This window comes from Zosterops lateralis (genome assembly GCF_965231275.1).
Source record: "Zosterops lateralis genome assembly, chromosome: 7".
Lineage (NCBI taxonomy): Eukaryota > Metazoa > Chordata > Aves > Passeriformes > Zosteropidae > Zosterops > Zosterops lateralis.
In genome coordinates, this window is record NC_139767.1 from 15,602,939 (window position 1) to 15,630,610 (window position 27,672).

The 27,672-nt window shown below is 35.5% G+C and overlaps 1 protein-coding gene across 18 annotated transcripts in view; it reads left to right on the forward strand.

Annotated features, from left to right (window-relative positions):
* Positions 1-27,672, forward strand: part of LOC310911499 (titin-like) — a 240,789-nt gene that overhangs the window by 73,579 nt on the left and 139,538 nt on the right. For 10 of the 18 annotated variants that reach the window (XM_083865081.1, XM_083865086.1, XM_083865093.1 and 7 more), the window contains 46 exons: positions 128-415; positions 577-864; positions 3,554-3,835; positions 4,140-4,418; positions 4,529-4,810; positions 4,929-5,207; positions 5,770-6,057; positions 6,207-6,485; positions 6,572-6,850; positions 6,949-7,227; positions 7,741-8,028; positions 8,183-8,470; positions 8,980-9,270; positions 9,959-10,246; positions 11,251-11,343; positions 11,466-11,751; positions 12,004-12,184; positions 12,554-12,643; positions 12,726-12,993; positions 13,091-13,351; positions 13,913-14,122; positions 14,232-14,309; positions 14,424-14,450; positions 15,133-15,180; positions 16,029-16,085; positions 16,220-16,297; positions 16,566-16,817; positions 17,455-17,547; positions 18,069-18,146; positions 18,805-18,873; positions 19,490-19,576; positions 19,815-19,877; positions 20,141-20,206; positions 20,559-20,639; positions 21,229-21,306; positions 21,919-21,996; positions 22,482-22,565; positions 22,869-22,967; positions 24,112-24,189; positions 25,017-25,091; positions 25,248-25,322; positions 25,569-25,652; positions 25,937-25,999; positions 26,306-26,383; positions 26,607-26,684; positions 27,439-27,522. In XM_083865081.1, coding sequence (XP_083721207.1) covers positions 128-415; positions 577-864; positions 3,554-3,835; positions 4,140-4,418; positions 4,529-4,810; positions 4,929-5,207; positions 5,770-6,057; positions 6,207-6,485; positions 6,572-6,850; positions 6,949-7,227; positions 7,741-8,028; positions 8,183-8,470; positions 8,980-9,270; positions 9,959-10,246; positions 11,251-11,343; positions 11,466-11,751; positions 12,004-12,184; positions 12,554-12,643; positions 12,726-12,993; positions 13,091-13,351; positions 13,913-14,122; positions 14,232-14,309; positions 14,424-14,450; positions 15,133-15,180; positions 16,029-16,085; positions 16,220-16,297; positions 16,566-16,817; positions 17,455-17,547; positions 18,069-18,146; positions 18,805-18,873; positions 19,490-19,576; positions 19,815-19,877; positions 20,141-20,206; positions 20,559-20,639; positions 21,229-21,306; positions 21,919-21,996; positions 22,482-22,565; positions 22,869-22,967; positions 24,112-24,189; positions 25,017-25,091; positions 25,248-25,322; positions 25,569-25,652; positions 25,937-25,999; positions 26,306-26,383; positions 26,607-26,684; positions 27,439-27,522 — 7,398 coding nt within the window. The remainder of the gene's footprint in view (positions 1-127; positions 416-576; positions 865-3,553; positions 3,836-4,139; positions 4,419-4,528; positions 4,811-4,928; positions 5,208-5,769; positions 6,058-6,206; positions 6,486-6,571; positions 6,851-6,948; positions 7,228-7,740; positions 8,029-8,182; positions 8,471-8,979; positions 9,271-9,958; positions 10,247-11,250; positions 11,344-11,465; positions 11,752-12,003; positions 12,185-12,553; positions 12,644-12,725; positions 12,994-13,090; positions 13,352-13,912; positions 14,123-14,231; positions 14,310-14,423; positions 14,451-15,132; positions 15,181-16,028; positions 16,086-16,219; positions 16,298-16,565; positions 16,818-17,454; positions 17,548-18,068; positions 18,147-18,804; positions 18,874-19,489; positions 19,577-19,814; positions 19,878-20,140; positions 20,207-20,558; positions 20,640-21,228; positions 21,307-21,918; positions 21,997-22,481; positions 22,566-22,868; positions 22,968-24,111; positions 24,190-25,016; positions 25,092-25,247; positions 25,323-25,568; positions 25,653-25,936; positions 26,000-26,305; positions 26,384-26,606; positions 26,685-27,438; positions 27,523-27,672) is intronic. The other 8 variants (XM_083865095.1, XM_083865082.1, XM_083865084.1 and 5 more) reach the window with 5 other exon arrangements.

The window sequence follows — 27,672 nt, forward strand, 5'->3', positions numbered from 1 at the left end:
GCCACTCTTTTGTGGGGTACTTTGTAGGAACTCTTTTTTGTTTACAGAAAGGGGTTTTATTAATTTCAAAGATAATTAATTCCAGGTTGGCTTCCTACTGATAGTGGTGATTATTGTTGTTTTGCAGAACGTCAACTTCCCCCTACATTCACCAGAAAACTTAAAGATATTCAGGAGGTGGTTGGTGCCCCGGTGACATTTGACTGCCGCATAACTGGCTCAGAGCCTATCCAGGTGTCTTGGTACAAGGATGGGGTTCTCCTAAGTGACACTGATAACATGCAATCAGCCTTCTTAAATAATGTTGCGACTTTACAGATCTTAGAAACTAGTGTGGATTACTGTGGCCAATATACTTGCTCAGCCCAAAATGCTCTGGGGACTGCCTCTTCCAGTGCCAAACTTCTCCTTACAGGTTTGTAGATCACACTGTCATGAAAATCTTTTGTATGTCTTTGCTCTTTTACTTCTCCCCCCTTTTTCTCACTCTCTTCATTATATGGTGGCCAGGGACAGTGGGCATGGTGTGGTGAGGCAGGCTTGGTGGTGAGCTCTGCCATGCTTTCCTCTTTGCAGAACACCTACGACCTCCCTTCTTTGACGTCAAGCCGGTTTCTATCGATGCGGCACTAGGGGAAAGTGCAACCTTTAAGTGCCATTTGACTGGTTCTGCTCCCATGAGGATTACTTGGACCAGAGACAACAGAGAGATTCGTCCAGGTGGCAACTACAAAATGACACTGGTGGAAAACACAGCCAGCTTGACAGTCCTAAAAGTTGGTAAAGGGGATGCTGGACTCTACACATGTACTGCCAGCAACAGTGTTGGGAAGGATGCGTGCGCAGCTCAGCTGGCTGTACAAGGTATTGCTATGGGCTCTACTGTTTATGAGGTTTTCCTTGCAAGGCAGACACCTGCAAAACACAGTCCTGAATGCAGACATTTGTGTGACTAACAATCTTTACAAGGGGTTACTCTGAGATGTCTTGTTTTACTTTAATGTTATTGTAATTCTTAAACACTTGCTCATATTTCTTCTGCTTTGGCACAGTACATGATTTTTCTTATCAAAGGGATTCTTCCATTGAAACATTAACTCTCCCTTATTACTTTGTTGCACCTTTATGAATGGTTCTGTTGGACAGCAAAATCTGTTTTTCTCAAGTCTTTCTCCAGCAGTGACAGTCACTAAGTTGCCCAGAGATGTGAAAGGAAACTGAGAGAAATTCAGTTCACTTATGAGGCTTAAAACTATTTTTACTGCAGGTGCAGCTCCTGTGAATAGCTTTGTTCTTTCACAGATTGAAAACATTGAAAGTTGCTCTTCTCAACAGCAAAACTGGGGGATCTGAGAGCAGATTTGGTGACAAATATCCATCCCACCCAATCCTTCACCTCTCCTTATAGTATGTGGATCTAAAAGTAAAATCTAAATTTATGAATGGCTCAGACTATCTTGGTGCAAGTGACACATGTATATTAGTGCAATTTCCTCAATGTAGGTGGGAACATATTTATAGCTGTTCCAGATATTTTAATCCTACTGATTTTATAAAAGAAGAAGTGTAACATACACTGCTTAGATTCTGCCTGAGTTAAAAGGTCCTTGTTGCTTTAGAGGTTTCTTTCCTCTTTTTTCTTTTTTTTTTTTCTCTTTCCTCTGTATGAATTTGGAGTGCAAAGAGAATATTTCAAGAGTAAATCCTTTTACTCTCTGTGGCCTGAGATATTAGTAGCAAGATTTTGTATAATTTATTTATCAAGTGTTTTATATATATATATATCAAGTTATACCAGCCATATGCATTTTTCTTGGTGGGATTGGAAAGAGTGTGTAAGACTGAATTACCTGGATTTAGTAATAAGTAGGGCTGCTGTGTGATGTAGCTTGACTTACAAAATGCATTGAAAAATTGTAGCAAGAAATCAAACCTCTTTAAAATATCTGAAGCTTCTTTCCAACACAATAATTCTGTTTATTATTAATTATATCATTGCTAATAGCTTTATTTGAACAGAGTAACAATTCATAAAATTATCTCAGCTGACCTTATTTATCTTTTTACTCTTCAAATCTTTATTCATAAAATCCTGAGGAGTTTTTTCAGTATCATTATTTTAATTTTTGATCCAGAATTTACTGACCTTTTTTAGTGTCAGTATTCTTTAGAATTTTTATCGTTTCCCAGGGTTGTAAAATTAGTAGTGTTGATTGTTTTCAACTAATTTTGATAGAACTTGAAAGGGCAATCTCTTTGGGTACACTGATTTGCATGCCTTTAATTTGAGCATATGCTGTCTCACTTCTATGATATGCAGGCTTTTGTTTGTCAATTCTTTAAATTGACCTTGAAAACCTCACAGCTTTTTATTAGCTTTCTCACTCTAGCATCTAATGTTCCCAATCTGTAATTTTAATAATTGCTTTATGTTCTAGAACTGCTTTGCATTCTAAATATATACCTTACTAATGTGTATATCCTCATTTTTTGAAATGAGTGGAATCGAAGTGTGACTACCCAGCAACTGTTAGTACACAGATAGATAATCAACTCTTTCTCAAAGTGAAATCCGATAGTAAATTGCTAAGGTTCCAAGAGTCCTAACGTTAACAAATCATCATTTCTATTTTTAGAAACTCAGGAAGTTTTGTTTCTAGCAACACAGGATGTTTTGCAACTGTCCCACAGGTTGAAATAATCCATAATTATTTAGATATTCTTCCTACACTTTACAGTCACACAAAGAGTCACTTCATCCTGTTTTGCAGAGAGATTTTTTGTGTCCACGTTACTTGGTTTTACTAGTTATATCTTTGATCTTATGAGCATTCAGTCTCATGATTCTAATCATCTAGATGGTACTTTTGGTGAAAAGTATCAAACTTCCACTCCTTCAATCTTCTTATGGAACAAGATCTAACCATCCATTTTCAATCACAGGACATTTAACACCAATGTCTGTAATACCAGTCATCTCATACTTCTCCTCAGCATGATTATTTCCAAGCTTTTTTGTTTCCTACCTAAACTCCTTAACTTCCATTCCTTTTGAGCAACTTTATGTTTGATTTTGCATTAAATGTGTGAGGGGTTATAATGCAGATACATTTATTGACTATATTAATAATTAATCACAGGATATTGTAAAGCAATTGCTATAATACTCAACATGAATGCTTTTAATAACATTTCTTGGCTGAACAGTTGGATTCTTGCATTTTCATCAGGCATTTTGATTACTCATATATAGCGAGTGCATATTTTGCAAAGAAAACCACATATATCAACTAATCTGTAGTGAATATATACAAGGAGAGGTGCAGTGGGTCAGTAAACTAAGGAGAAACTCACTGAAATGCATATAGAAAACATATTTGTTTCTTAATCTGGATTTTGGACCAACTTGAAATCATCTTAAAAATTCATAGAAATTCCAAAATCAGAATTTTTGCTTAAGTCCCTAAAGTTTACGGTTTCAGCTATGTATCTCCCTGCTTATTCAAACAAGTAGTGCACTTTAAAGCATTATCTCCCCTTTTTGGCTTTCCAGAACCACCAAGGTTTATTAAGAAACTAGACTCCTCAAAACTTGTGAAACAGCATGATTCCACAACGTATGAATGCAAAATAGGTGGATCTCCAGAAATCAAAGTCACCTGGTACAAAGGTGAAACTGAAATCCATCCCAGTGAAAAATACAGAATGTCCTTCGTGGATTCAGTGGCAGTCATTGAAATGCACAACCTCAGTGTTGAAGACAGTGGTGACTACACTTGTGAAGCCCAGAATCCAGCGGGTAGTGCAAGCACCAGTACTACACTGAGAGTAAAAGGTCAGAATCTCAGCTCCTTCCTTCTCTTTTTAACTCTAAGGGTCCTCCTTTAGGAAAAGCTCTTAAATTCCACTTACTTTTGTCAGAGAGGCCAAAACTTGTCAGAAGAGATGGCAAATCTCTTGTTTTTGATCTTTCTTATCTTTCTTATCTTTCTTATTTTTCTTATCTTTCTTATCTTTCTTTTTCTTATCTATTGTTTGTCTTCACTGTTTAGCATCAGAAGAGTTACTTGAATCTTTTGTCCTCTTTAATCTCTTTTGCTTAAATAACACAAATGATAACTCTTTTTTCTTTTTTCTAGCACCCCCCATTTTTACCAAGAAGCCCCATCCAGTCGAGACCTTGAAAGGGTCTGATATTCATCTGGAGTGTGAGCTTCAGGGCACTCCTCCATTCCAGATTTCATGGTATAAAGACAAACGAGAAATTCGGAGCAGCAAGAAGTATAAGGTCATGTCTGAGAACTACATTTCTAGTCTTCACATTCTCAATGTGGATACTGCAGATGTTGGTGAATATCACTGTAAGGCTGTAAATGATGTGGGAAGTGACTCCTGTGTTGGCTCTGTAACACTAAGAGGTTTGTACAAAGATTGGAATCTTCTTGGCATTTCTTTGTTCCTGCAATTCTTCTCCTACTTTTCCGCTCCTGGCAGGATTCTTTACTGTTAAATATCTTCTCTTAAATAGCACCACCAACCTTTGTGAAGAAGCTGAGTGATCTCACTGTCGTCGTTGGGGAGTCGATTGAACTGCAAGCTGCAGTGCAAGGATCACAGCCCATTTCTGTTCTGTGGTTAAAAGACAAAGGGGAAATCATCAGAGAAAGCGATAATCTTTGGATCTCCTACTCAGAAAACATTGCAACTTTGCAGATTGGGAATGCAGAACCAACCAATGCTGGGAAATACATCTGTCAGATAAAAAATGATGCTGGAGTTCAGGAATGCTTTGGCATGCTGAAAGTGCTAGGTTGGTAGCATGAGATAAAAAACACAATGTGTTTTAAGATGCTTTAAAATTAAAATTTTATTATAGTAATAGCTATTTCATTTTTCTAAATTTTTTTCTGACTTGCATTTCGTTGCAGAACCTGCAGTCATTTTAGAGAAGCCAGGCCCAGTCAAAGTTACAGCTGGAGACTCTTGTACTCTGGAATGCACAGTAGATGGCACACCAGAGCTTACAGCTAGGTGGTTCAAAGATGGTAATGAACTGTCCACTGACCATAAATATAAAATCAGTTTCTTCAATAAGGTATCTGGGCTTAAGATCCTCAATGCAACACTAGAAGACAGTGGAGAATATACTTTTGAGGTGAAAAACAGTGTTGGTAAAAGCAGCTGCACAGCTTCAGTGCATGTTTCAGGTTAGTTGACTACACTTTCTAAGTCATCTCTGACCCTTTCATTCCTTTAAGAAGCCTTCAGATAGCAAAGTAGTTTCTGTGATTGGCAACCTAAGAGTTGTATAATCCTAGGAGTACATGGCATGCCACTTTGACAGGCATCAAGAATAGATGCCTACCTAAACTCTGACGGGCAGGAATTATTGAAAGGACTTGATTTCTTCAGCTTTAATCTACATGTTGTCTTGGACAACTGGTGCAGGCATCAAGAATAAATGCCTACCTAAACTCTGACGGGCAGGAATTATTGAAAGGACTTGATTTCTTCAGCTTTAATCTACATGCTGTCTTGGACAACTGGTGCAATATTGTTGCTTATGAAAAAGAACAGCAAAAATAAAAGGTGTTCCTCAAAGATTGTGAATGAAAGTTCCAGCATATCCTTAAGCATTGTCAGAGTCTATTGCCAAAGTGGATACAGTGAAAGAAAGGTCGCAAATTTTATTATGAACCAAGAACTTCCTGCATTTTAAGACCCCTGTATGGTAACTTTTTTTTTATTTTTATTTTGAAACAAATGCAGATCGTATTATACCTCCTTCTTTCACAAGAAAACTGAAAGAAACGTATGGTCAGCTGGGTTCTTCTGCTGTACTGGAGTGCAAAGTTTATGGGTCACCGCCCATTATGGTTTCCTGGTTTCATGATGGACAAGAGATTACCAGTGGAGAGAAGTATCAGGCTACTCTTACAGACAATACCTGTTCTCTGAAAGTGAATGGACTTCAGGAGTCTGATATGGGAACTTATTTGTGCACAGCTACTAATGTAGCTGGGTCTGATGAATGCAGTGCATTTTTGAGTGTTAGAGGTCAGTATCAGTAAGAAGGCAGAATCAGAGGGTCAAAATTTATTTTTAAAAATATTTCATTTTTTCTTTGTTGAATATTTCTGATGTCTGTGATCTTCAAAAGAAGTTCAAATGTACTTCTTCTCTGTCTGTTTTATCTGTGTGCTTAGAACCACCATCTTTTGTGAAGAAACCTGAACCACTGGATGTTTTATCTGGGGCAAACATAACTTTTACTAGTATCATAAAAGGTTCCCCTCCACTGGAAGTTAAATGGTTCAGAGGCAGTGTTGAGCTAGTACCAGGACCCCGATGCAATATCACCTTGCAAGATTCAGTTGCAGAACTGGAGCTGTTTGATGTACATCCACTTGAGAGTGGAGACTACACCTGCCAGGTCTCTAACGAGGCAGGGAAAATTTCTTGCACAACACATCTTTTTGTCAAAGGTTTGTCCAGACTACTGCTTCTTATGCTTCTTAAAGATGATCTTTTGGCTTTATTTAATTTGTTTTCTTCCTGTTGTTCATTATAGAACCAGCCAAATTTGTGAAGAAGGTGAATGATTTAAGTGTAGAGAAAGGGAAAAATTTAATCTTGGAATGCACATATATGGGTACTCCACCGATTTCAGTGACATGGAAGAAAAATGGAGTGAAAATAATGCACTCTGAAAAGTGTAGCATCACCACTACAGACACATCTGCCATACTGGAAATCCCTAGCAGCAAACTAGAAGATCAGGGACAATATTCTTGTCATATTGAAAATGATTCTGGGAAAGATACTTGTCATGGTACAATCACAATACTAGGTGCGTCAAGCCAGCATCACTTCAACAAGTGTTATTTGAACTACTAATGGTCATCATGCAATATCTTTTTATGCTAATGGTGTGTCTTTGTCCTGCAGAACCACCTTACTTCATTACACCCTTGGAGCCAGTGCAGGTGACTGTTGGGGATTCTGCATCCTTACAGTGCCAAGTTGCTGGAACACCAGAAATGATTGTGTCATGGTACAAAGGCGATACAAAGCTGAGAGGAACTGCTACTGTGAAAATGCACTTTAGGAACCAAATTGCTACTCTGGTTTTCAGCCAGGTAGACAGTAGTGACAGTGGGGAGTACATCTGCAAAGTAGAGAACTCTGTTGGGGAGGCTTCTTCATCGTCTTTGCTTACAGTTCAAGGTGAATATTTCAATTTTAAACATAGGGAAATGGCCTCTTTTCTTAGGTATGCTTTGCTTCTTTCGAAAAACAACAATTGCCTCTTCCTTGTAAAACACTTCACTGTTGCTTGATGTGTCAGATACCCTGTGGCACTGTCTTCTACTAACAAAAGCCTACCAGCAAAGCTAATTGAAATACAGCAATTATTGACCACAGCTCTTTTGAGTGTTACAAGCCTCTATATCTTCTGCCCCTATTCAGGATATTGCTTTGATTGTTTCCAGTATTAGCAGTCCTGAGGCTCATTGGGTCTAAGAGAAAAAAAAAAGACCTCTCTTCCTACAACCATATGCACAGGGCTCTTTACAACAAGTTCAAAATAAATTATATGCTAAATAATCTTTTTAATTGGAAGTTACAAGCAAAAAAACACCATACTCTACAGCATATTAGTCAGTGATTCTTGGTGAGTACAGCAAGAGGTGTGTTTCTTCTGAAGGACTTCACTGTACAATACTTGTTCTCTTACAGAGCGTAAACTTCCTCCTTCTTTTACACGAAAATTAAGAGACATTCATGAAACTGTTGGCTTACCAGTCGTGTTTGATTGTGGCATTGCTGGCTCAGAACCCATCCAAGTATCTTGGTTTAAAGACGGCGTGCGTGTAAAAGAGGACTACAATGTTCACACATCCTTTGTAGATAATGTAGCAACTCTCCAGATTTTGAAGACAGATAGGAGCCTTATTGGGCAATACACCTGCACAGCTGTCAATGCTATTGGGACTGCTTCTTCTAGTGGCAGGCTTGTCCTTACAGGTTGGTGGGCTGTGAAATGTTTATTGGAAATGTCTTAAAACTGAGTTTTGCTTTATTTATGAATTTAATATTGTACAAGAAATTCTTATTTCACACAGTTTTAAATTAAATCGAGATTTTTAAATGATGGTTCTTCATTTCTTTCACTCTTCAGAAGGGAAGACTCCTCCATTCTTTGACATCCCACTTACGCCTGTGGGTGGCATTATTGGAGAAAGTGCTGATTTTGAGTGTCACGTTTCTGGAACACAGCCTATTAGAGTTACTTGGGCAAAAGATGGCCAAGAAATTAGAACAGGAAAGAACTATCAGATCAGTTATGTAGACAACACAGCGCATTTGACCATCTTGAGAGTTGACAGGGGAGATTCTGGAACGTATACATGCTATGCTAGCAATGAAATTGGAAAGGACTCTTGCACAGCTGAACTGACTGTTAAAGGTACTGAATAGATAATACATTGTGTTTACATTTTTCTTATTTCAGGTGTAAAGCAGGTTGGACTTATTACTGCAAGATAACTTTGAGAAAACTTTTGAGATATAGCCTCAGAGTACTTATTTGGAGATACTTATGAATCTTTTAAGGGAATTAGGAAGGGTCACTAACAGCAATGGGAGGAGAAATAAAACATTTTCTTTTACCTACTTTCTCAATAAGCTCTGGCCTATTTCTTTCTTAAGAACTTGCTGAAACTCTTGGGGTTATTTAAATAGTGTATGACTTAAATCAATGTAAGAGATTTTTTTTTCAAACAGGAAAATACAGTGACAGTGACTGTAAGAGAAAGATTCCTGCTGTTTATCATAGCCTAATTTCACTTTAAAAATATATGCACTTTAAATGAGAGTAAATATCAATTCCCCAGTGTTCAATTTTTTCTTGAAGTATTGTCTTTAGGATTTTTCATCTCAAGATAAATTCATGGAATTTATGTTCCTTTTTTACAGAACGAAAAACTCCTCCTACTTTTACTAAGAAACTGTCTGAAGCAGTAGAAGAAACAGAAGGGAATGAACTTAAACTTGAGGGTCGTGTTTCTGGCTCTCAGCCTTTGACTGTTGCTTGGTATAAAAACAATCAGGAAGTCCACTCAAGTGCTCACTGCGAAATATCTTTCAAAAACAATATCTTGATTTTGCATATAAAGACAGTAGAGCAATCAGATGCTGGTTTATATACCTGTAAAGTGTCCAATGAAGCAGGAAGCGTGTTGAGTACATCTTCTGTTGTTATCAGAGGTTGGTTGAAGTCTTGTTTTTCTTTGCTTCTTGCTTTTCTTTGTTTTATTTAGCTGCAAGTATATAGCTTCTCTCTTATGAGCTTGTTTTACTTATCTTAACAATAGTCATTTGTTCAGAGATGGGCATAAACCACAAAGTCAAGAAGTTCTTTTATTTTTGTGATTAGTTTTTTTAAGGAAAAGCTTCTTTTTCACTATTTGCTATGACTGATTTAAAGAGAACATTAAAATCTTTGTGAAATTTCTGTTGAATTTTTATTCATTCTCCTTCATTGGAGTAACAGGGGGTTTGTGCAATGAAATTTAAGCTTAGGCAATGTTGACACTGCATTGTGGTAACATGACACTTCATCATAACAGTCTTGCAGGAAATTGCAGGTTAATTTCTTTAAAGGTTTTTATATAGTTTTGCAGCCTAATGGTGCTTTAGTTCTCATACTATTTTTTGTGTGTAAAGGTTCTTGATGAGGGGATAAAGCTATTTCTTGCATATTTATATAGGAAATATGCTGTCATGGTCTCTTGATATTTATTCCATTTTATAACATTATGATTGACGTTCTCAGACTTCTGTTTATCATCCTCCATTCCTTGCCATTGCCTCCTTAGGAATCACATGTATCTCTTTCTCTTAAGTTCTTGATTATCCTTTCCTGAGAATTCACTCAAGCATTTTCATATTCCAGAACCTAAAAAGCCTCCAGTTTTTGACCAGCCACTCCAGCCAGCAGCAGCAGAGGAAGGTGATACCATACAGCTTAGCTGTCATGTCCAGGGATCGCAGCCAATCCGGATCCAGTGGCTGAAGGCAGGAAGAGAAATAAGAGCTTCAGACAGATGCAACTTCAGCTTTGCTAATGGAGTAGCTCTTCTAGAACTTGCTGCAGTTACCAAATCAGATTCAGGAGAATATGTATGCAAAGCTTCAAATGCAGCTGGCACTGATACTTGCAAATCTAAAGTGACAGTCAAAGGTACAGTAACATGAAGAAAATAAGGCATATGACAAAAACATCAACCAAAACTCTATCCCACTTATTTTTTTTGTGGAACAAAATGTTAATAATCTAATAGCAATTATTTACATTTAGTTTTTTGTAAAACCATAGAATCTGATAAAACAGAGTATTTAACAATATTTTATATATCAATAGTGACCTAAATCTGAAAAGATTAGCGTCAAATCAATAATGCATTCCTACCAAAGAGATTAAGGATTTATTTTCTAAATCTAAACAACAATTTTAAGAAAAATGCAAGCTAAATGGGCAAAATTATTTGGACACGCATGTTTTATAGAAAGCATGTGAAAAGTGGTATTTATTAAAGGAAAATGCAGAAAGAATTAGAGCATTTGGCCTTAGAGGCTAATTTTTTAAAAACTATTACAGCTCTAAAACATTTTGGCCTTTTAACTGAAAGTAAATAGTGTCTAAACATGATTCCTTCTGTGTAGTCTTTACCTTACCATTGCATAAAGGACACAAGAGCCCAGCAGTATGCACAAATAGTCTTTTTCACTACATGGTTAGCCACTAGGCTAAGGACTAAGTCAAAGAAAAATAAAAGAATTTAACAGACCACTGATAAAAATCTGTAAGTAACTTTTGGGGCATAATATCCAGAAATGGACTGAAAAGAGAAAACCTCACCAAAAAACTTACCCATTTTAGAAGAGGGTAAGGCTTTTTATTTGCTTATCTATCCACGTATTTCCGTTCATGCAAAGTACAAATGGCGTGAGTGAAGTAAATAAACAGCACAGTATGGCCCATTGTTGACAGTTTCATATGGAAAGTAAACTGCAAGTTTGTTAAAACAATATTAAAGTATTTTGCATTTTTACCTCTTGCACGGTATTTTGTTCCATCTCAGGAATTAATTTCCTTTTTACAATTCCTTCAGAAGTATCATCGCCTATGAACATAAACTATTACACAAAGCCATCTGTTATAACTCTCTGACTCTGTTTTTTTAGAAAAACCGGCAGCTGCTCCAGCAGCTAAGAAAGCAGACGTGGAAGGCAAGCTTTATTTTGTGTCAGAGCCTCAGAGTATCAAAGTCATGGAAAGTAAGGACTCTTTTCAAAACAGTACAATGCCTTCTATTTGCCTACACCTTTTGTTTGATGTGATGTCCTTCTGTCATGAACAGCTGGAAAGACTTAGCTTCCTCATTTGCCTCTTTCTGCAGAGACGGTTGCAACATTTATTGCAAAAGTTGGAGGAGATCCGATTCCAAACGTTAAGTGGATGAAGGGAAAATGGAGGCAACTCAACCAGGGTGGCCGCATTATAATCCAGCAGAGAGGAGATGAAGCCAAACTAGAAATAAAGGACACAATAAAAACTGATTCTGGCATGTACAAGTGTGTAGCTTTTAACCAACATGGTGAAATTGAGAGGAGTGTAAACCTGCAAGTTGAAGAAAGAAAGAAAGAAGAAGTTGTTGAAGGAGATCTCAGGGCAAAACTAAAAAGGTATATTGTAAATTTTTACGGATAAATTTGCTATCACCACAGAAGAAACTTTTTATTATACATCTCAGAACAAGATACAATTTTAAAATACTCATTAAATAGGAATAACTGTACTTAAAATAAAAGTGCCTGACTAGACTAAACTAAAGGATTCTACTGCACAGGACAGCTCTGAGGTGATTCAATATTTCATTAAAGACCTTTCTGGGAATGAAATGCAGCATAATTAACTTCTGTTATTGATTTGAATAGCACTCCAACAAAAAGAAAAGAAGAGGAAGAGCAACCTATTGATATCTTGGAACTTCTCAAAAATGTCGATCCCAAAGAATATGAGAAATATGCTCGCATGTATGGAATTACAGATTTCCGTGGCCTCCTGCAAGCCTTTGAGTTACTAAAGCAAACACAAGCAGAAGAAAGCCATAGATTGGTAAGATACAGTATGACTGCAGCATTGGCTCTCTTAGGAGTAATATGCTTCCCTTAAACACCCTTAAAATGGTGTCCACACTCTGAAGCTCTGAAATAATGATGTGTGCAGGAATTTCTGGTTCCTCTTTAGATCTTTTACTGGCAGTTCTCAATTTCTTGCTTGCTCAAATCCAAGAAGAATAAATGGGCCTTCTGGCTAAGTAGGTTCTATCTTCATAACTTGACTGAAATTATTAGAATGGGAAGATATATAGCTTACAGTATAGTTACATAAAATTCGATGTAGGAATGAATTCTGTGTTGGATAAACATGACAGCTTGACATTTAGTATCCTTTGATCTTTGAGTATATTCTGCATTTTTATAGGAAATTGAGCTCACAGAGAAAGCTCAAAGGGAAGATCAGGAGTTTGATGAACTTGTAGCTTTTATTCAGCAACGACTCACACAAACAGAGGTAAAACATTTTTGGACTGATTTGTGAAATATTCAAACCTGTTACAGGGAACTTGAAATTAACTTAAACTAATATTTTTCAGCCTATTACTCTGATCAGAGACATTGAAAATCAGATGGTTTTAGCAGATGAGGATGCTATCTTTGAATGTGAGATTAAGATTAATTACCCAGAGATTAAACTGTCATGGTACAAGGGAACCCAGAAACTGGACTCCAATGACAAATATGACATTAGAATTGAAGGTGATCGCCATATACTGAGAATTAGAAACTGCCAGCCTGAGGATCAAGGAAATTTCAGAATAGTATGTGGACCACATATTGCCAGTGCCAAACTAACTGTGATTGGTAAGTGTATTTCTGAAGTATATATTTGAATTAGTTTATACTTTATTTATTCCCCTCTCTGATCTCTGTTCAAATGTATCTTTTAACATGCTAATAGAACCTGCAGTTGAGCGGCACCTTCATGACACCACTTTCAAGGAAGGAAAAACATGCACACTGACTTGTCAGTTCTCTATCCCAAATGCCAAGTCTCAGTGGTATAGAAATGGGAGACCCATTAAGATAGGAGGGAGATATTCAACACAAGTCTCTGACAAAGTGCACAAACTCATCATCAAGGACGTTAGAACAGAAGATGAGGGACAGTACACCTGCAAGCTTGACAGTCTAGAAACAACGGCAGATCTGGCCATCGAAGGTTTGTAAAGATATAGAATGTCTTTCTTACAATAGAGACAGTTTCTGGAGGTTTCATTAGCAGGACAAATGAAAATAAAAATAATTTCTGAAAGACAGATTCCAAAACTTAGAAATGGACTAAATAAGAATTTTACTGTTCTTTCTCTTTGAACAACATGAGGCATACTTGTGTAACTTAGTATTCTTGACTAAACCATGTTTTTTGAATAATGTCCTGTAACCCACATGCGATCTGAGTTGTACTAGCTTCTATTTTCTTTGGGGCTCCTTGGACTTTTTCTTAATTATTCTCTATCTTTAGCTTCCTGAATGGTTTCTCTTACAAAATGTATCTGCACAGCAATCTTTTTATAGTCAAACTCTTATGTCTTCTAATCTTCATTCTTACTCATAAAACTTCATAGAACATGGAATCCCTTTTTCTTACTCTACTTTCTCGAGATCTATTGCTATTATCTCATTAAAATGTAGCTATTTTATGACAACAATGAGAAGGATTCAGACAGTAAATGCCATGGTGGTGCCTAACAACCAATGTCTTTTTTCTTTCTAAAAACAGCGGAACCAATCCAGTTCACCAAGAGCATACAGAACATCGTTGTGAGTGAGCACCAGTCTGCAACCTTCGAGTGTGAGGTGTCTTTTGATGATGCAGTTGTGACATGGTATAAAGGCCCCACTGAACTGAGAGAGAGTCCCAAATACAGCTTCAGAAGTGAAGGTCGTTGTCATTATATGACTATTCACAATGTTAATGCAGAAGATGAAGGTAAAAATGCATTAAACATTCGTGCTGGTGCCATTTTTTATCTGTTTTATTTTAAATCTGGTTTTAAATGATAAAAGCATATAAATATGAACATTCTTGGCTTCTGCAGGTGTGTATTCTGTAATTGCTCGTCTTGAACCAAGAGGAGAAGCAAGAAGCACTGCAGAGCTCTATCTCGTAACTAAAGGTTAGCAAATTTTCTAAACAAATTTGTGATCATAATCAAGTGCAAATTTGTTTGTTTGAAACATGATTCTGTAAAAATCAATAGTCCTAAAAGAAATCTAATATTCCTTTGCAGAAATCAAACTGGAGTTGAAGCCACCAGGTAAAGTCCTCAAGCAAGACTAGTACAAGCTCTTGTCTATACTCTGTCATAAAATTAAAGCATTGCTCTGTTTTTTAATTATTTTCAAATATTTTTTTCCTGGTTAGAGTAAGTCTAACCTACATCCTGAAAAAGTATTCCTCATTCACAGACATGTGGAACTCTTATTCTCATAAGTAGAGGCAATGAATACTGAGATAAATCCATAATCAGTGACATTGATAGGGACCCTATTTAGTACAATATGGAGTGCCCCATTCTCTAAAACACACAAGTTTATTTTTGTTTGAATTGCTAAAGAATAGAACAATGAAGATGTAGCAATTAATAGATAGTATCTTCTCTGTGCAAAGAAAAAAAATAACCAAGAAGGCAAAATAGGTAAAAACCACCTCCTTATGGTATGTAGTGATATTCTTTTTTGAATGTTCTTAAGAGCTTTTAGAGCCAAATGTTGCAAGAATTATTTAGAAACATAGCATTGTATGGGCTAGCTGAACTGAAAGTTAATACAATTAGGTATCTATTGGTTGGCTAGCTCATACTTGAGGAGCAAGCTACAATCCTTTTATGTTACAGTAAGAAAGAGTTGAGAACCACCAACTAATATAATTGAGGAGAGCACATTGAATTTTTTTATTGGTAGTATTTGTTAAGCCAGTTAAACATTTTGATTTTCTAGATGTTCCTGATGCCAAGGTTGCAGTTCCACCTCAAAAACCAGCTGAAGGTAGGGTAACAAACCATGCATGTCCTATATCTGCACTGAAGCAGAATGCCAGTGGGAATTTCAGATGTAACTCTTAGCTCAGCAATAAGATCTAGTTAATAGTCCCTGTGAGCAAGACTTGACTTGGATGGGCTTCTTTTCTGTGTGGAAGGTGAAAACTCTACACAGGTTGTGGTAGGAGTTAATTTAATTCTCTGAAAAAGAGTCCTTTCCATATGTTTTCCTATCAGTCTTTTGTTCATTTGATCTTCCTTTTATTTCCATCTTACTCTCTGATATTTTCTCTTTTAAATTTTCATCTCTTCTTTTTGCCACAAAAAATATCTTTTAAATAGCTGTCTGAATTACTGCCTTTAAAAAAATATTCTTTTAAACCCATACATTGGATTTCATGTTTATGGCAAATGGTCTCTCCTCAAGCTGTGATTTTGGACAATGAACAGTATTTATACTTCTGTTACACCCAGTAGCTTACTATAATCATCAGCAGTTTAAACTTCTTGGGTTTATTTCCAGGATAATTTGGTACATGCTTTCAGTGGCAGTAGGAAGGGAAAGATTTGATATTTAGATGAATTATCATGAGCAAAGATAGAAGAGTGATGGCAGCAATGAAAATAAAGCTGAGGACAGCCAGGGTCCAATGAGTCTAAAGGTAGACTGGGGATTCCCACTCTGTATTATATTTATTCAGCTGCTATAAACTCTCAGAATAAGCACCATGTTCGCTTTTATTCTGCAGCTCCAATAAAATCATATGATCTATTTTCCCAAACTGGGATTTTACTTAATTTACAAGGAAATATCAAACTTAAATTTTGTTCTAAATATTTTGTTTTTCCTACAAGCTGCCCCTATTCCCATTCTTCTGCCTCTTGTTCCACCTCCAGAGGAGAAAAAGCCAGGTAAAAATCCTTACAGTATTTGAATACTATATTCATGTTTCATTATGACAGTTGGTTTTTGGATCTTCGTTTGCTTGGCTTTTTAGAGGTTCTCAAGGTTTTTAATTTAAATTTTTAAATCTGTTATTTTTAAGCAGAGAAAAAGGTTCCATTAAAGAAAGTCCCCCAAAAGGTGGTTAAAAAGGCTCCTGAAGAAGTCCCACCACCTAAAGGTAACTTTTTAACTTTGTTTTAACAGTTTTTTAAAAGTAAAAATACCAAGATGTTTTGTTTTGAAATAATAACTTGAATCTATCACAATTGTTTGATTTCTGGCTTTATGTTAAAAACACGCATTTAAAATCCAAGCTGATTGTGACTGAATAAAATATAGTCCCTTCTTTAAACCACCTGTGAGGGTGAAATAATTTCACTAAATGTGAACATGCAATACACCTTTTAAATTCCAGACTGTGATATGAAAAATCTATTTATTTTAAGTTCCTGAGGTGCTACCAGAGAAGCCCAAAGAGATGAAAATAACATCTATAGCAAGGAGAGAAGAGGTACATGAAGAAAAGAAAATACATGAAATGCCCAAAGAAATTTATGAAGAATGGGAAGAAGATTATGGTGAAGACCATGACTATTATGTCAAAGAAGAGGGCTACGATGAAGGGGAAGAGGAATGGGAAGAAGCTTATGAAAAAAGAGAAGTGACTTATGAAGAAAAAAGAATAATTCACGAAGAAGGTATTTGCATTATCATGTAATTTTATTTCTTCTCTTTTCTCATATTTATTATTAAGACCCAAACATTTTTAACTAGGCACCATTTGTTTGGTTTTGTTTGTGCTAAAATATCCGGAACCATAATATGCTGTCAAATTTTAAGTGACACTTGATGATAACACAAGAAATCACAAGGTATGGATGCAGATAGGAATGGATACATTAGAAATTCATTGCCAATGAACTTTGCAGGTCTTTAAAACCTAATATGAGTTAGTAGTTAGTAGTAAGGATATGTCATTTTTAGGTTTTTTGGTATTTCTTCTATCATTTTCATGTGGTCTAGATAAACTTGATTTACCTAAATGTTTCGCACATTTATTGATTGATGGTAATGGCTGTATTTTGCAAATTCTCTCATGCTATAACTCTCTTGGGGATTAGTAACATGTATGCCTCTAACAACAAAATTTGGCTCTGATGGGAAAACATGAAACCTGGAAATAAGCAAAACATTTTACTTCAACAACTGGGTCTCCAAAACTCTCTGTGTGTTTTTAAAATTCATAAAATTACAATGGCATAACTAATACCTTTCTGTCTACAGAGCCTTTAGAGAACATTTTTTTTATCATTAAGTGATTTTTTTTTATTTAAGTGACTGAAGTTCCTAAGAAACCCGTGCCTGAGAGAAAGCCACCAGCCATTATAGCTGAAAAGAAGGAGAAAAAGGAAGTAACTGTTCAAAAAGGTATGACTTTCCCACAAAACTAACAGGAACATTCAGGTTAAGATCTCTCATGCATCTCTTTCACGCTAAATGGTGCTGGTTATTCACATTTCCTTGGAAGGAAGAAAATTCTCTTTTTGTTGGACAGTGAGATGAGCAAGGATCATGTCAACCCTTTCTCTTTTACCACCTCATATTTCTGAGCTCTCTGCTCAAAGGTGGTTGAATGAAAGCAAGAACTAATGGTAAAATCAAACCGAGCTTCAGTTATGGATCCTTCTCCCTATATATTAGCCTTGGGCACGGGTTTGACTTTAATAAATTAAATGCTGCCCTTGTGGGAAGTGTTTTCCACTTGATCACTGCATAACTCTCAGGGCAGAGAAGGCCTCATTGCCACCACTGTTCACCACCAGTAAACAATGCACTGAAACAGGTTTATAACACCCTAAACAAAAAACTGGCCAGTTCTATCTGGTTTGTATCCAAAAAACAATTTGCAGGATTACTTAAACAATAATATCTATCTGAATTACTTGCAGTTGTCAAGAAACCTGTCGATGAAAAAGTGGAGGTAACCACTCAGAGGGTTGCAGAAGAAAAAGTCAAAAGGGCTGAGGGTAAATACTGTTTAGTTATCTTCATGTAATCTTTCTGTAAAAGTTGTGAGTTTTGTTACTTAGCTGATCTGCATATGTTTTGTCTTTACTTAACACAGTCTGATCAATTTTTCAGTCTTTGAAACATCTAATAAGAGCTTCTGCTGAATTCTTTAAAAAGAAGATTAAAAGCTTTTTAGGGGAAAATACTAAATGCAAATATTAACTACCAATGCTTTAAGAAAGGAAGTATATATAAAATTGTACTGTGTTTCACTCTAAGCTGAAGATGTGAAATCCTCATCTTGCTTAGATCCCCATTTGACCCATCTACCAAGATGCCTTGGTTAATTCTGTGGTTATACATAAAGATGCACCCTTATTCTCTTAGTAGCTACTTCCTTTTTTGTAGCATTTCCCATTCTGCAGCAGGATTCTGTCATAAGTATCAGGAAATGACCTATGTGCAAAATGCCCTGAGTTCCTTTAGAACATACCAATAAAAAGAAAAAAACACATTCCTTATGTTGCTTTGCATGATTCCAAGAAGCCTGACTTAGCTGCTGAGTTAGATTGTTTGTCTTTGTTGTATTTTCAACATCACTGATAGATAGCTGTAGACTTATTTTGATCTCTATGCTAAATGTTTGACTGAGTGACAAAATTATAATGCCAACAGTTACCAAGAAAGTTCTGCCACCAAAACCTACACCAATGGTCGTTGAGGAGAAAGTTATGAAAAAAGAAGGTACAGATCAGCATCTTTGAATTGCAGTTTACACTTTTTTCAGCACCAAATGTGTTTCTGTGCTTCTTTGGAATATGTGGGCCTGTGTGTATGTATTTAGCAGTAGTTATGCTGTGACTACTCTCAGTGTTTAATTAGTATGTTATCATTTTTTTGTTTTTTATAAAGTCTGTTTTTAACTTATTTGTGGATAGCCTTTTGGTTGTTTAAAGAGCCTATGGTCACACTGCAGTGTGAACCAGCTTTTTCTTCATCAATTCTGCTTGCTGGCCTATCCTTACATAATAAGCATAATTGTGTCCCCATGCCCAAAAATATCTTTGAAGAACCACCTTTGGAATTCTTCTGATGTACTATTTCCAAAAGCCTGTGCATGAGTTTTGTTTCAAATGTTTGGGTTAAAGATGTCTGTGTCTTTAGTCTTTAACAAATACTAAATATTATACTCATGTGCTTGTTCTGTGTTCAGTATTTTAGAATATGAATACTGACTGTCTAAATATGTCTAAGACTTAAATGTGCAATACAGATAAAGATTTGACAAAAACTCACATGTTGACTACCACTAATGTGGATCTAGAATATTAAATACTAAAACAAAATCCTATCTTTAAAGTACCAACAGTAGAAACATGGACTGTTTCAGAAGAAAAGATGTCAGTTTCTGTCCACAGAGAAGAAGAATATTCATATGATGTTACAGGTATGTATAAAACCAAAAGTCTGTGTTTCCAAATCAAAAAAATCTTATCAATCCTACTATACTTCCTTTTGACCTATTTTTATGGCAAATTACATATTTAGACATATTGTACATTTGTCTTTCAGTATGCCTTGCTTTTTTGTCCATTGTGTTATGTAGCTTTAGTTTTATTCAGCTTGATAGATGGAAATATTTCAAGTGTTTTTTCTTAATATTGTTTAAATACTTTTCTTTGAAGAGCCAACAGAGCGTGAGAAAACAGTTGAAGAAAGATTCTTTGAAGCTGTTTACCCCATTGAAGGTAGTTTAATTAGGGATGGGAGCCTAATAAATATTTGTTGGTTGTTTTGTTTGTTTGTTTGTTTTAATTTGAATCAAAATTCATTGTGAGATTTGCACATGGTGTTTATTTTCTGGATTAAATTGTTTTACGTATTAATAAATGGGTTTCAGTGATGATTGTGTGCTGTACACACATAATATCTTCTTAAAGTTTCTCAGATTTACTGTGGGCATTGTTATTTCCTATCTCAACATTTAATATCTTTGAACTTCTTATTGTAGCTCATAGAGAGGTTGAGGAGGAGGAAGAAGTCATTTCTACAGAGCTGGAGATCTCTCACGTTGAAGGTGAATAAAGTCTTTGCATCAACATCTGCACCATTTTCCTGAGTATTCACGTTTTCTGTCTCTAACACTGTTTACCAAAAGATAGCATATCAGAACTGAGATCTTTCAATTTCTCCATGGCTCTGCTCTCAAAGCTTCAAACATTACTGCATTTCTATCTTATTCTTCTTCATGACTACCTTAATTAATTCCTTCAATAGCTTTTTGTGAGATGGGTTTGTTTTACCTGTTTCATAAAACAGAATAGTTTTTGACATTTAGTGTTTGTTTATACACCATTTTAAGAGTAGCCTACTGTGGTTTACCAATTATTTTAACTGTCTCCTAAATGATCACCACCTATCTTTTAAAGTGCCTGAGATGCCAAAGAGGCGTGTTCCAGAAGAGAGAAAGCCTGTTCCTGTCCCTAAAAAAGAAGCTCCATCAGCTAAAGGTATTTCTACTGTTCTTGTAAAAATGTAAAAAAAAAGAAAGAAGCAAAGCCCAAACAATTTTTCTTTCTTTGTATTATTTTCATGTTTTCTTGAATATATTTAGGAATTTACACTCTATGTATCTTTGTTTTTGCAATCCTTATGCATTATTTGATTTTGCATTGTCTCTGTTGCACAAGTTCCATTTTTCAATTGTGCTATAACTTAACTTACCTCTTGAATTTGTCTCAGCTTGTGCTCTTCTCTTTCTTAACTATCTTTGCTTATTATTTCTGTTTAAGTTGTCTGACTTTTGCAGGCAAATGTAGAGTTTTTTTACTTCAAGAGAGTAAAATGAAAGGTGCTAGTGCAATGATTTTAACATAGGAGTTTTATACTGTACCATAATGTCCTTCATGTATTGCCCACATTTGTCCAAAAGGCTGTACATTGTATTGTACAGTTCGTACATTGTATTGTGTCAGTTGCGGGGCTCAGCTCCTTGTCCAAGTACTGTGTTCATTGTATAAAACAATCTTGGATTACTCAAATCTGGATTAGTGTTCCAAAAACTAAAGATCTCTTACTTTAACAATTTTTTTTCCAAAGTGCCTGAAGTCCCTAAGAAACCTGTTCCAGAAAAGAAAGTTGCTGTTGCTAAAAGGGAAGTGGCTCCCCCAGCAAAAGGTACAGCATCTTTTGAATGTTCTGTGCTATTGTACTCTTTTCCTAACTTCTCTTATGTTCTCAATGATAAATGTAATCTTTGTGTGTTATGTGTGAAGGTCTGTTCTCATCTAAGGCGTTCAAAAGCCTTAGAAAGATTATTACTTAGATTAATTTTAATACCTTTTGAGTTTTTGAAGAGCCTAGGAAAACTGTGCCTAAAGAAAAAGTACATGTTCCTTTTCCCAAAGGAGAACATCTGCATGGCAAAGATACACTTACTGATGGAGTGTACACTACTTGTTGAGTTTCGTTTTTTGTTAGAATTTATATTTTATATATAATTCTCTGTACATCTATTATATTTTTTAAAACCTGTTAATATATTCAAGAAGCTCATTCTTCAGTTAAGAAATCAGTCTTAAAGCATTTGATGGTCTTCCAGCAACTGGTTTGATTTTGGTTTTTATCAAACGTATGTTACTCTTGTCATATGTCTTTCTATGTTAAGTGTACGAATGTGTTATGTGGTGTGTCTTGATATTCTTACAAATGGATTAATGAAATTTGTAATACTCCAATAAATCTTTGAAATTTAGAATTCAGTTATCTTACATTTTATGGTTTTTTAAGTGCCAGAGGTTCCTAAGAAAGCTCCCCCAGAGAAAAAGGTTGCTGTTCCAAAAAGAGAGGAAGCTCCAACACCTAAAGGTACACTTAAAAAAATAATGTTCTTTTCTTATTATCTTAAGCATCTTGTTTATGTCAAACTTTGGGTTTGATTGCTAATTTGACCTGGTTTTACTGGTACTTTGTCTATGTTAACATGTATTTTTTGTGTCAATTTTCTGTATAGGTGTGCTGTAGATTTAGTCTTTAAAAACTTGTTAATTTAAGCTAATTATATTGTAATTAATATCTTTGAAGTGCCAGAAGTACTTTAAGAATCAGCTCCAGAAGAAAAAATGCCATATGTTCCTAAAGTAGAAACTCCCCCTGCAAAAAGTATAATATATATAACTTTAATATAATATATTGTAATCTTCAGAACATTACATTTATCTCAATTTGGTCAACTGTCATGTTTGGTAAGGAAAACATGTCCATGTGTAATCTTTCTCAAAAAGACATTTCTCTTATGTGATGCATGTGCCAGTTTTTACTTCAAATGTTCTAAAGCAAATACTTTTTTTAAGTGCCTGCAGTTCCTAAGAAACCTGTCCCTAAAGAAAAAGTATCTCCTGCTGTTCCTAAAAAAATTGAGGCTCCTCCAGCTAAAGGTATGCTTTCCAGTAGAATACAAGAATATGCTATTTCTCAGCTTCTGCCTGTATGTTCTGTGTCGTTATTAGTCATTGATTTGGCTTCCCCGTGAGTTCTGCTGTTCTGTTTTAGAGAATGAATCATTACAGTATGTTGTATCTCTTCTGCAATAATTATATAGTATTCTTTCTAAATATTGAGTCTCTGTTATATGTTATGTGCTCAGTACCCTTCTTTGGAAGCATAGATTTAGCATTTCAAAACTATGTTTTCACAATGGAATTGGAAAAGCATACATTTAATATCATTATCTTTCAAAGTGCCTGAAGTGCAGAAGAAAGCCACTTTTGAAGAAAGAGTACTTATTACAGAAGAAAGAATATCTGTTGCCATTCCAGAGGAAATCCCATCACCTGAAGGTACACTATAAACAGACAATAGTGAGTGACTTGTGCTGTGTCTGCAAGTCTGTTGTTCTAATATCAAGATCAAAATACACCAACTTTTTTTTGATAATTATCTTTCATGAGTTTTGTGTTGAACTGCAGGCAGTTAAAAGCCTCGTAAAATACCATTTACAATTTCAGTATTGAGTGTCAGGATCCCACCACATTGACAGGAATGGAAACTACTACTGAATACAATGATCTTCAGATCAGGGCCTCATAAATTTGCAGCAGCAAATATAGATGTATTGTTTATTTTAGACTCCACAAATTAGGCTTGTAACCATCCCTTTGTTGTACTCACTACAAAGCTCTCTGTAGCCCTGAAGATAAAATACTGTTTCCCTCTGCAGTGTTAGCTTCTCACCAGCTTTCAGTTCACAGTCTCATGTTCAGGGAAGACTGAGATCAGTTGTTTTAAGTTAGTATAAGTCCACATAATATCTGCTTCAAGATAACTGAAATCAGCATTTTGTCTGGTTTTATATCCCATTAATAACTATCCAGTCAAGTCAAGTCAATTTGCACATTCCTTTAAAAACCATAAATGAATTTTTAGAAGATTTGGAACATATCTATCTAAAATATGAACTTGCAAATACACATTCATATGGATAGATGCAGTGTTAGTTTCTGTTTGTCTGCAGATCCAGTTGAGGTTTTCGCTGTCACAGTCACCTTCGTAGATGAGTACATACCAGGATTTCCTTGAAGTTCTTGACCTATCCATCTCATTTTTTACTTTCCTCACTTTCATACAGTTGGATCAAGGGGATACCTCTAATTCTTTGACTCTTGTTTCACTTGAGCTGTGATGAGTGCTGAGTTGTGATGGGGAAATTTGGAGAGTTGAGGCATTCTGATGAACTTAAAGTTGACCAGTGAATGATATTAGATACAATAACACACAGTAGGGAACCTGGGATGTGGACAAACCACATAATTTAGAACAAATCATACATATGTATGTGCACAGCACTTTCTGGATTGTATGCATATCTGTCACTATCATATAGAACTTCTAAGAATTGATCTTCATCTTTTCTATCCGTCAATTCTTCCCTCTCTCCATCTATCCATCCACCAAAAATACTAAAACTAATAATTTTCCTTAAAGAGCCAACAGTTGAAGAATGGTCTGAAGAAGAAAGAGAGGAAGTATCTATTTCCATTCACAGAGAAGAAATTTCTGAAGGTATGACAACAATTCAGGAACAATAGGCAAAAGCAAAAAAGTAATTTTTGGTTTATACCAAATAGTTTGGATTAATAGCTGCTCTATTCATAATGAAAAAAATACTCCTATATAAATAAGTTTTGTAACTTATAAATTTAATTTTAATGTTTACAACTTCTCTTGCTTGCTTTTGAAAAGTGGAGAAGCCACTCCTGTTTCAATACAGTGAAAATAAGAAGTTATTCTTTGATAGTGAGTTCTATCAGGACTTCTTTCTGTTTACAAAAATTCTCCTCCACCAGGTTGCCTGGATAAAATAAATATTCTTCAGAATATCACAATGCACTTGGATTCCTCAGATAATCTCATTGTAAAATAAAAATATTTTTTCCACCTGTAAGTTTATTGGTGGTCACATAATTCTGTGAAGGATAATAACACTGACTAACTCAGTTTCTATGACTAGTGACACCACATATTTTTCCAGGCACATCTTTAGTCAAGGAACATTCTCAGTATTTGGGAAAGAGAGTTTCTCAAAATGGACAAATTTCAACTTTAGTGAGTTAGTGGAAAGAGGAATTTAGCATTTTCAAATTCCACACAAATACAAGATGAGAGCTCCATCTCTTGGTTCCATTTAAGTCCATTGGAGTATTTCCACGGGTCTCAGAGGGAGCAGGATGGCTTCAATAGGGATTTTGACATCCCAGAGGAGCCTATTAATAAAGCAAACTGTTAATTTTTGTCTTACAAATATTTTGTTGCTTACCAGGGCCATAAAGACAGTAATATATGTCAAAGACTTAAAATTAAGTATTTTTATATTTTACTCTTTTTAAAAGTGACTGAAGAAGAGTCTTACTACATAGAGGAGACAGTAACTGTTCCAAAAAGAGAGGAAGCCCCACCCAAAAAAGGTATAATTTATTTCACTACAACATTTGAGTTGTTTCATCATTCTTAACATTATGTCGCCACTACGCGTTTATGTCCATTTTTGGTGCTTTTGTATGTGTTCATGCTATAGCGATACTACTCCTCTGTGTAAAACTATGTATTGTAATCTTTTAAAGTGCCTGAGAAGCACAGGAGAGTTGTCCCTGAGCCAAAAGTCCCAGCTGCTCCTAAGGAAGCTCCAGGAGTTAAAGGTATAAACCAGTTCCTCAACTGGTTGATGTGTCTTCAAAGAGATTATGTTTGTCTTACTGTCTTGCTTGTACATGTTGACATAGGTGGTGTCTTCTCACAGTGATGAATTCTCAAATCCCACCTTGTCCTTTGAAAATTATTGTTTGTGTTAACTCAGTAAAATGTGTTGTGTAGTAGGCAATTGCAAATATTACACTTTAATATTCTTTCTCACCTTCCTTCTCATCTTGCTCATTTTTCTAAAGTTCCTGAAGTTCACAAGAAAGCACTTCCTAAAGAGAAAGTACCTGTTCCTGTGTCTAAAAAAATGGTGGCTCCACCAGCAAAAGGTATATCAGTGGTTTTTTCCTGTTGCAAAAAAACGCTTTCTTGGTGCATTCCATCTTTAACATATATGCCTTTGTTGGTGGTTGTATTGTGGATACAACATATATCTCCAGTATCAATTTCTTCAACATTAAACATGTTTTGTCTGTTTGTCTGCAATGACATCTGTGAGCTGTGCTGTCTTGATGAGATTTATGTTATGTTATTTATATGTTATTTCATCTTTTGTCTTATACCTATTGATGAAGTCAAACAAATTTTCTAAAGTTATGCAATCTGTTTTAAGAACCTGCAGAAGCATTGGTGCCCACTTTTGAGGCAGAATTTGAAGAACCTCCAACAACCAAAGGTAAACAGATTATTACCATGGAGATTTTTTTGTTCGGTCTTGCAGTATTTGTGTTTAGGCATTTTACTTAAATACAGTTTTTTTGTTTAGTATCTGTAAGTTTTGTAGAGATCTTCCCTTTCTTTTGACTACTCATTTTAGTGCTATGGATGTTAAGGATGCTCTTCAGCAGTGTCTTATTTTTGTTGCTGTTGAAGTTCACCTAGCACTTTTTTTTTAAACACTTTTTTTTAAAGAATAAGTAAAAGAAACATATATCTTGATTTCAAATATTGTAATTAAATATTCTTGCACATTATTTTTAAGTGACTGAAGTGCACAGGAAAATTATCACAGAAGAAAAAGTTGCCGTTGCTAAAAAAGAAGTGGCTCCACCAAAGAAAGGTATATAAATTTTCAGAGTTATACAAGAGAAGTGTTGTTTCAGGATAGTAGTTTGTATTTCTGTCTAGTTGCCTAACACAGACTCTATTGTTCAGTGTTTGCTGTCCTTTTTTCACTTGAAGAAATATCAAGTCTCTGATTTGTGTTTTGTCATCTGCTTATGTTTATATACTGGGATTAGTTTAACATCTATTACAATAAACTTTTTTTTAAAAATTGCTAGCAGTGCCCAAGAAGCCTGTGCCAGAAGAAAAAGTAGCTGTTCCAATTTCACAGAAAGTGGCAGCTCCACCAGCTAAAGGTATACAAGCTCTTTTGGAAGTAGAGATGGCTTTTAAATATCAGACATCCACATGCTTCATACTCACAGTCTGCCAAGTTAATCAAATCTGTCTCTCCTGATCTGGTTATAAATGAAAAAGATTTTCAGAATACTTTCTCCCTTCAAAACACTGCTGAGTGTGACAGAGAATAGTCATGCAAATGCATTCTTTGCATTTTTTAGCTATTCTTTAATTTCACTGATCACTCTTGATGCTTTAATGCTTGCAAAGCTGAGTGACAACATTTTCTCAGTGAAAAAAAAATTGAACACAAAATTTGAAAACTAATTATCAATGTTTATAATATTGTCAATATTCAGTGAAGTGTTTCAAACTTACAAATATGTTCTCTGTTTCTGTGCTTTTCTTATGTTTGATTTTGTCATGTACTCTGTGTGTGGTGTTCTGTGGTTTAACTGAGTTTCTGAAGAGTTTAGAGACAAAGTATTTACCTCTTGCTTTCATCTTTATTCCATCTTACTTCACAATATGTGAATATTCTGTTCCATTTTCATTTGTTTTGGTCTATATATCTATTATTATAATATTAGATGTATTATTTTTCTATATGTTATTTGTGTGTCTCATGTGATTGTTGTGCTTTATTTTGTGTGTATTTTCTTTTAAATAGTGTGCTATTTGCTGCAATTGTCTATAATTCTTTCATATGAGTTTCAGAATGTGTGTGATTTCTTTTAGAAGCTAGTATTCTTACAATTACTATCTTTTAAGTGTCAGAAGCACAGAGGAAAACTGCCAGAGAAGAAAGAGTATCCATGGCTGTTCAAAAGAGAAAAGTGTCTCCACCACCAGAAGGTAGTCCTACTCATGGATTAATCTACAAACAGATTGTGCTTGTGTTAGACTACCAGAGCTTCAGGCCTATTGGTCTGGCACATCTCCTGAGGTTCAAATTTAGAATTAGAGAATCATTTAAGTTGGACAAGATACTTAGGGTCACTGAGT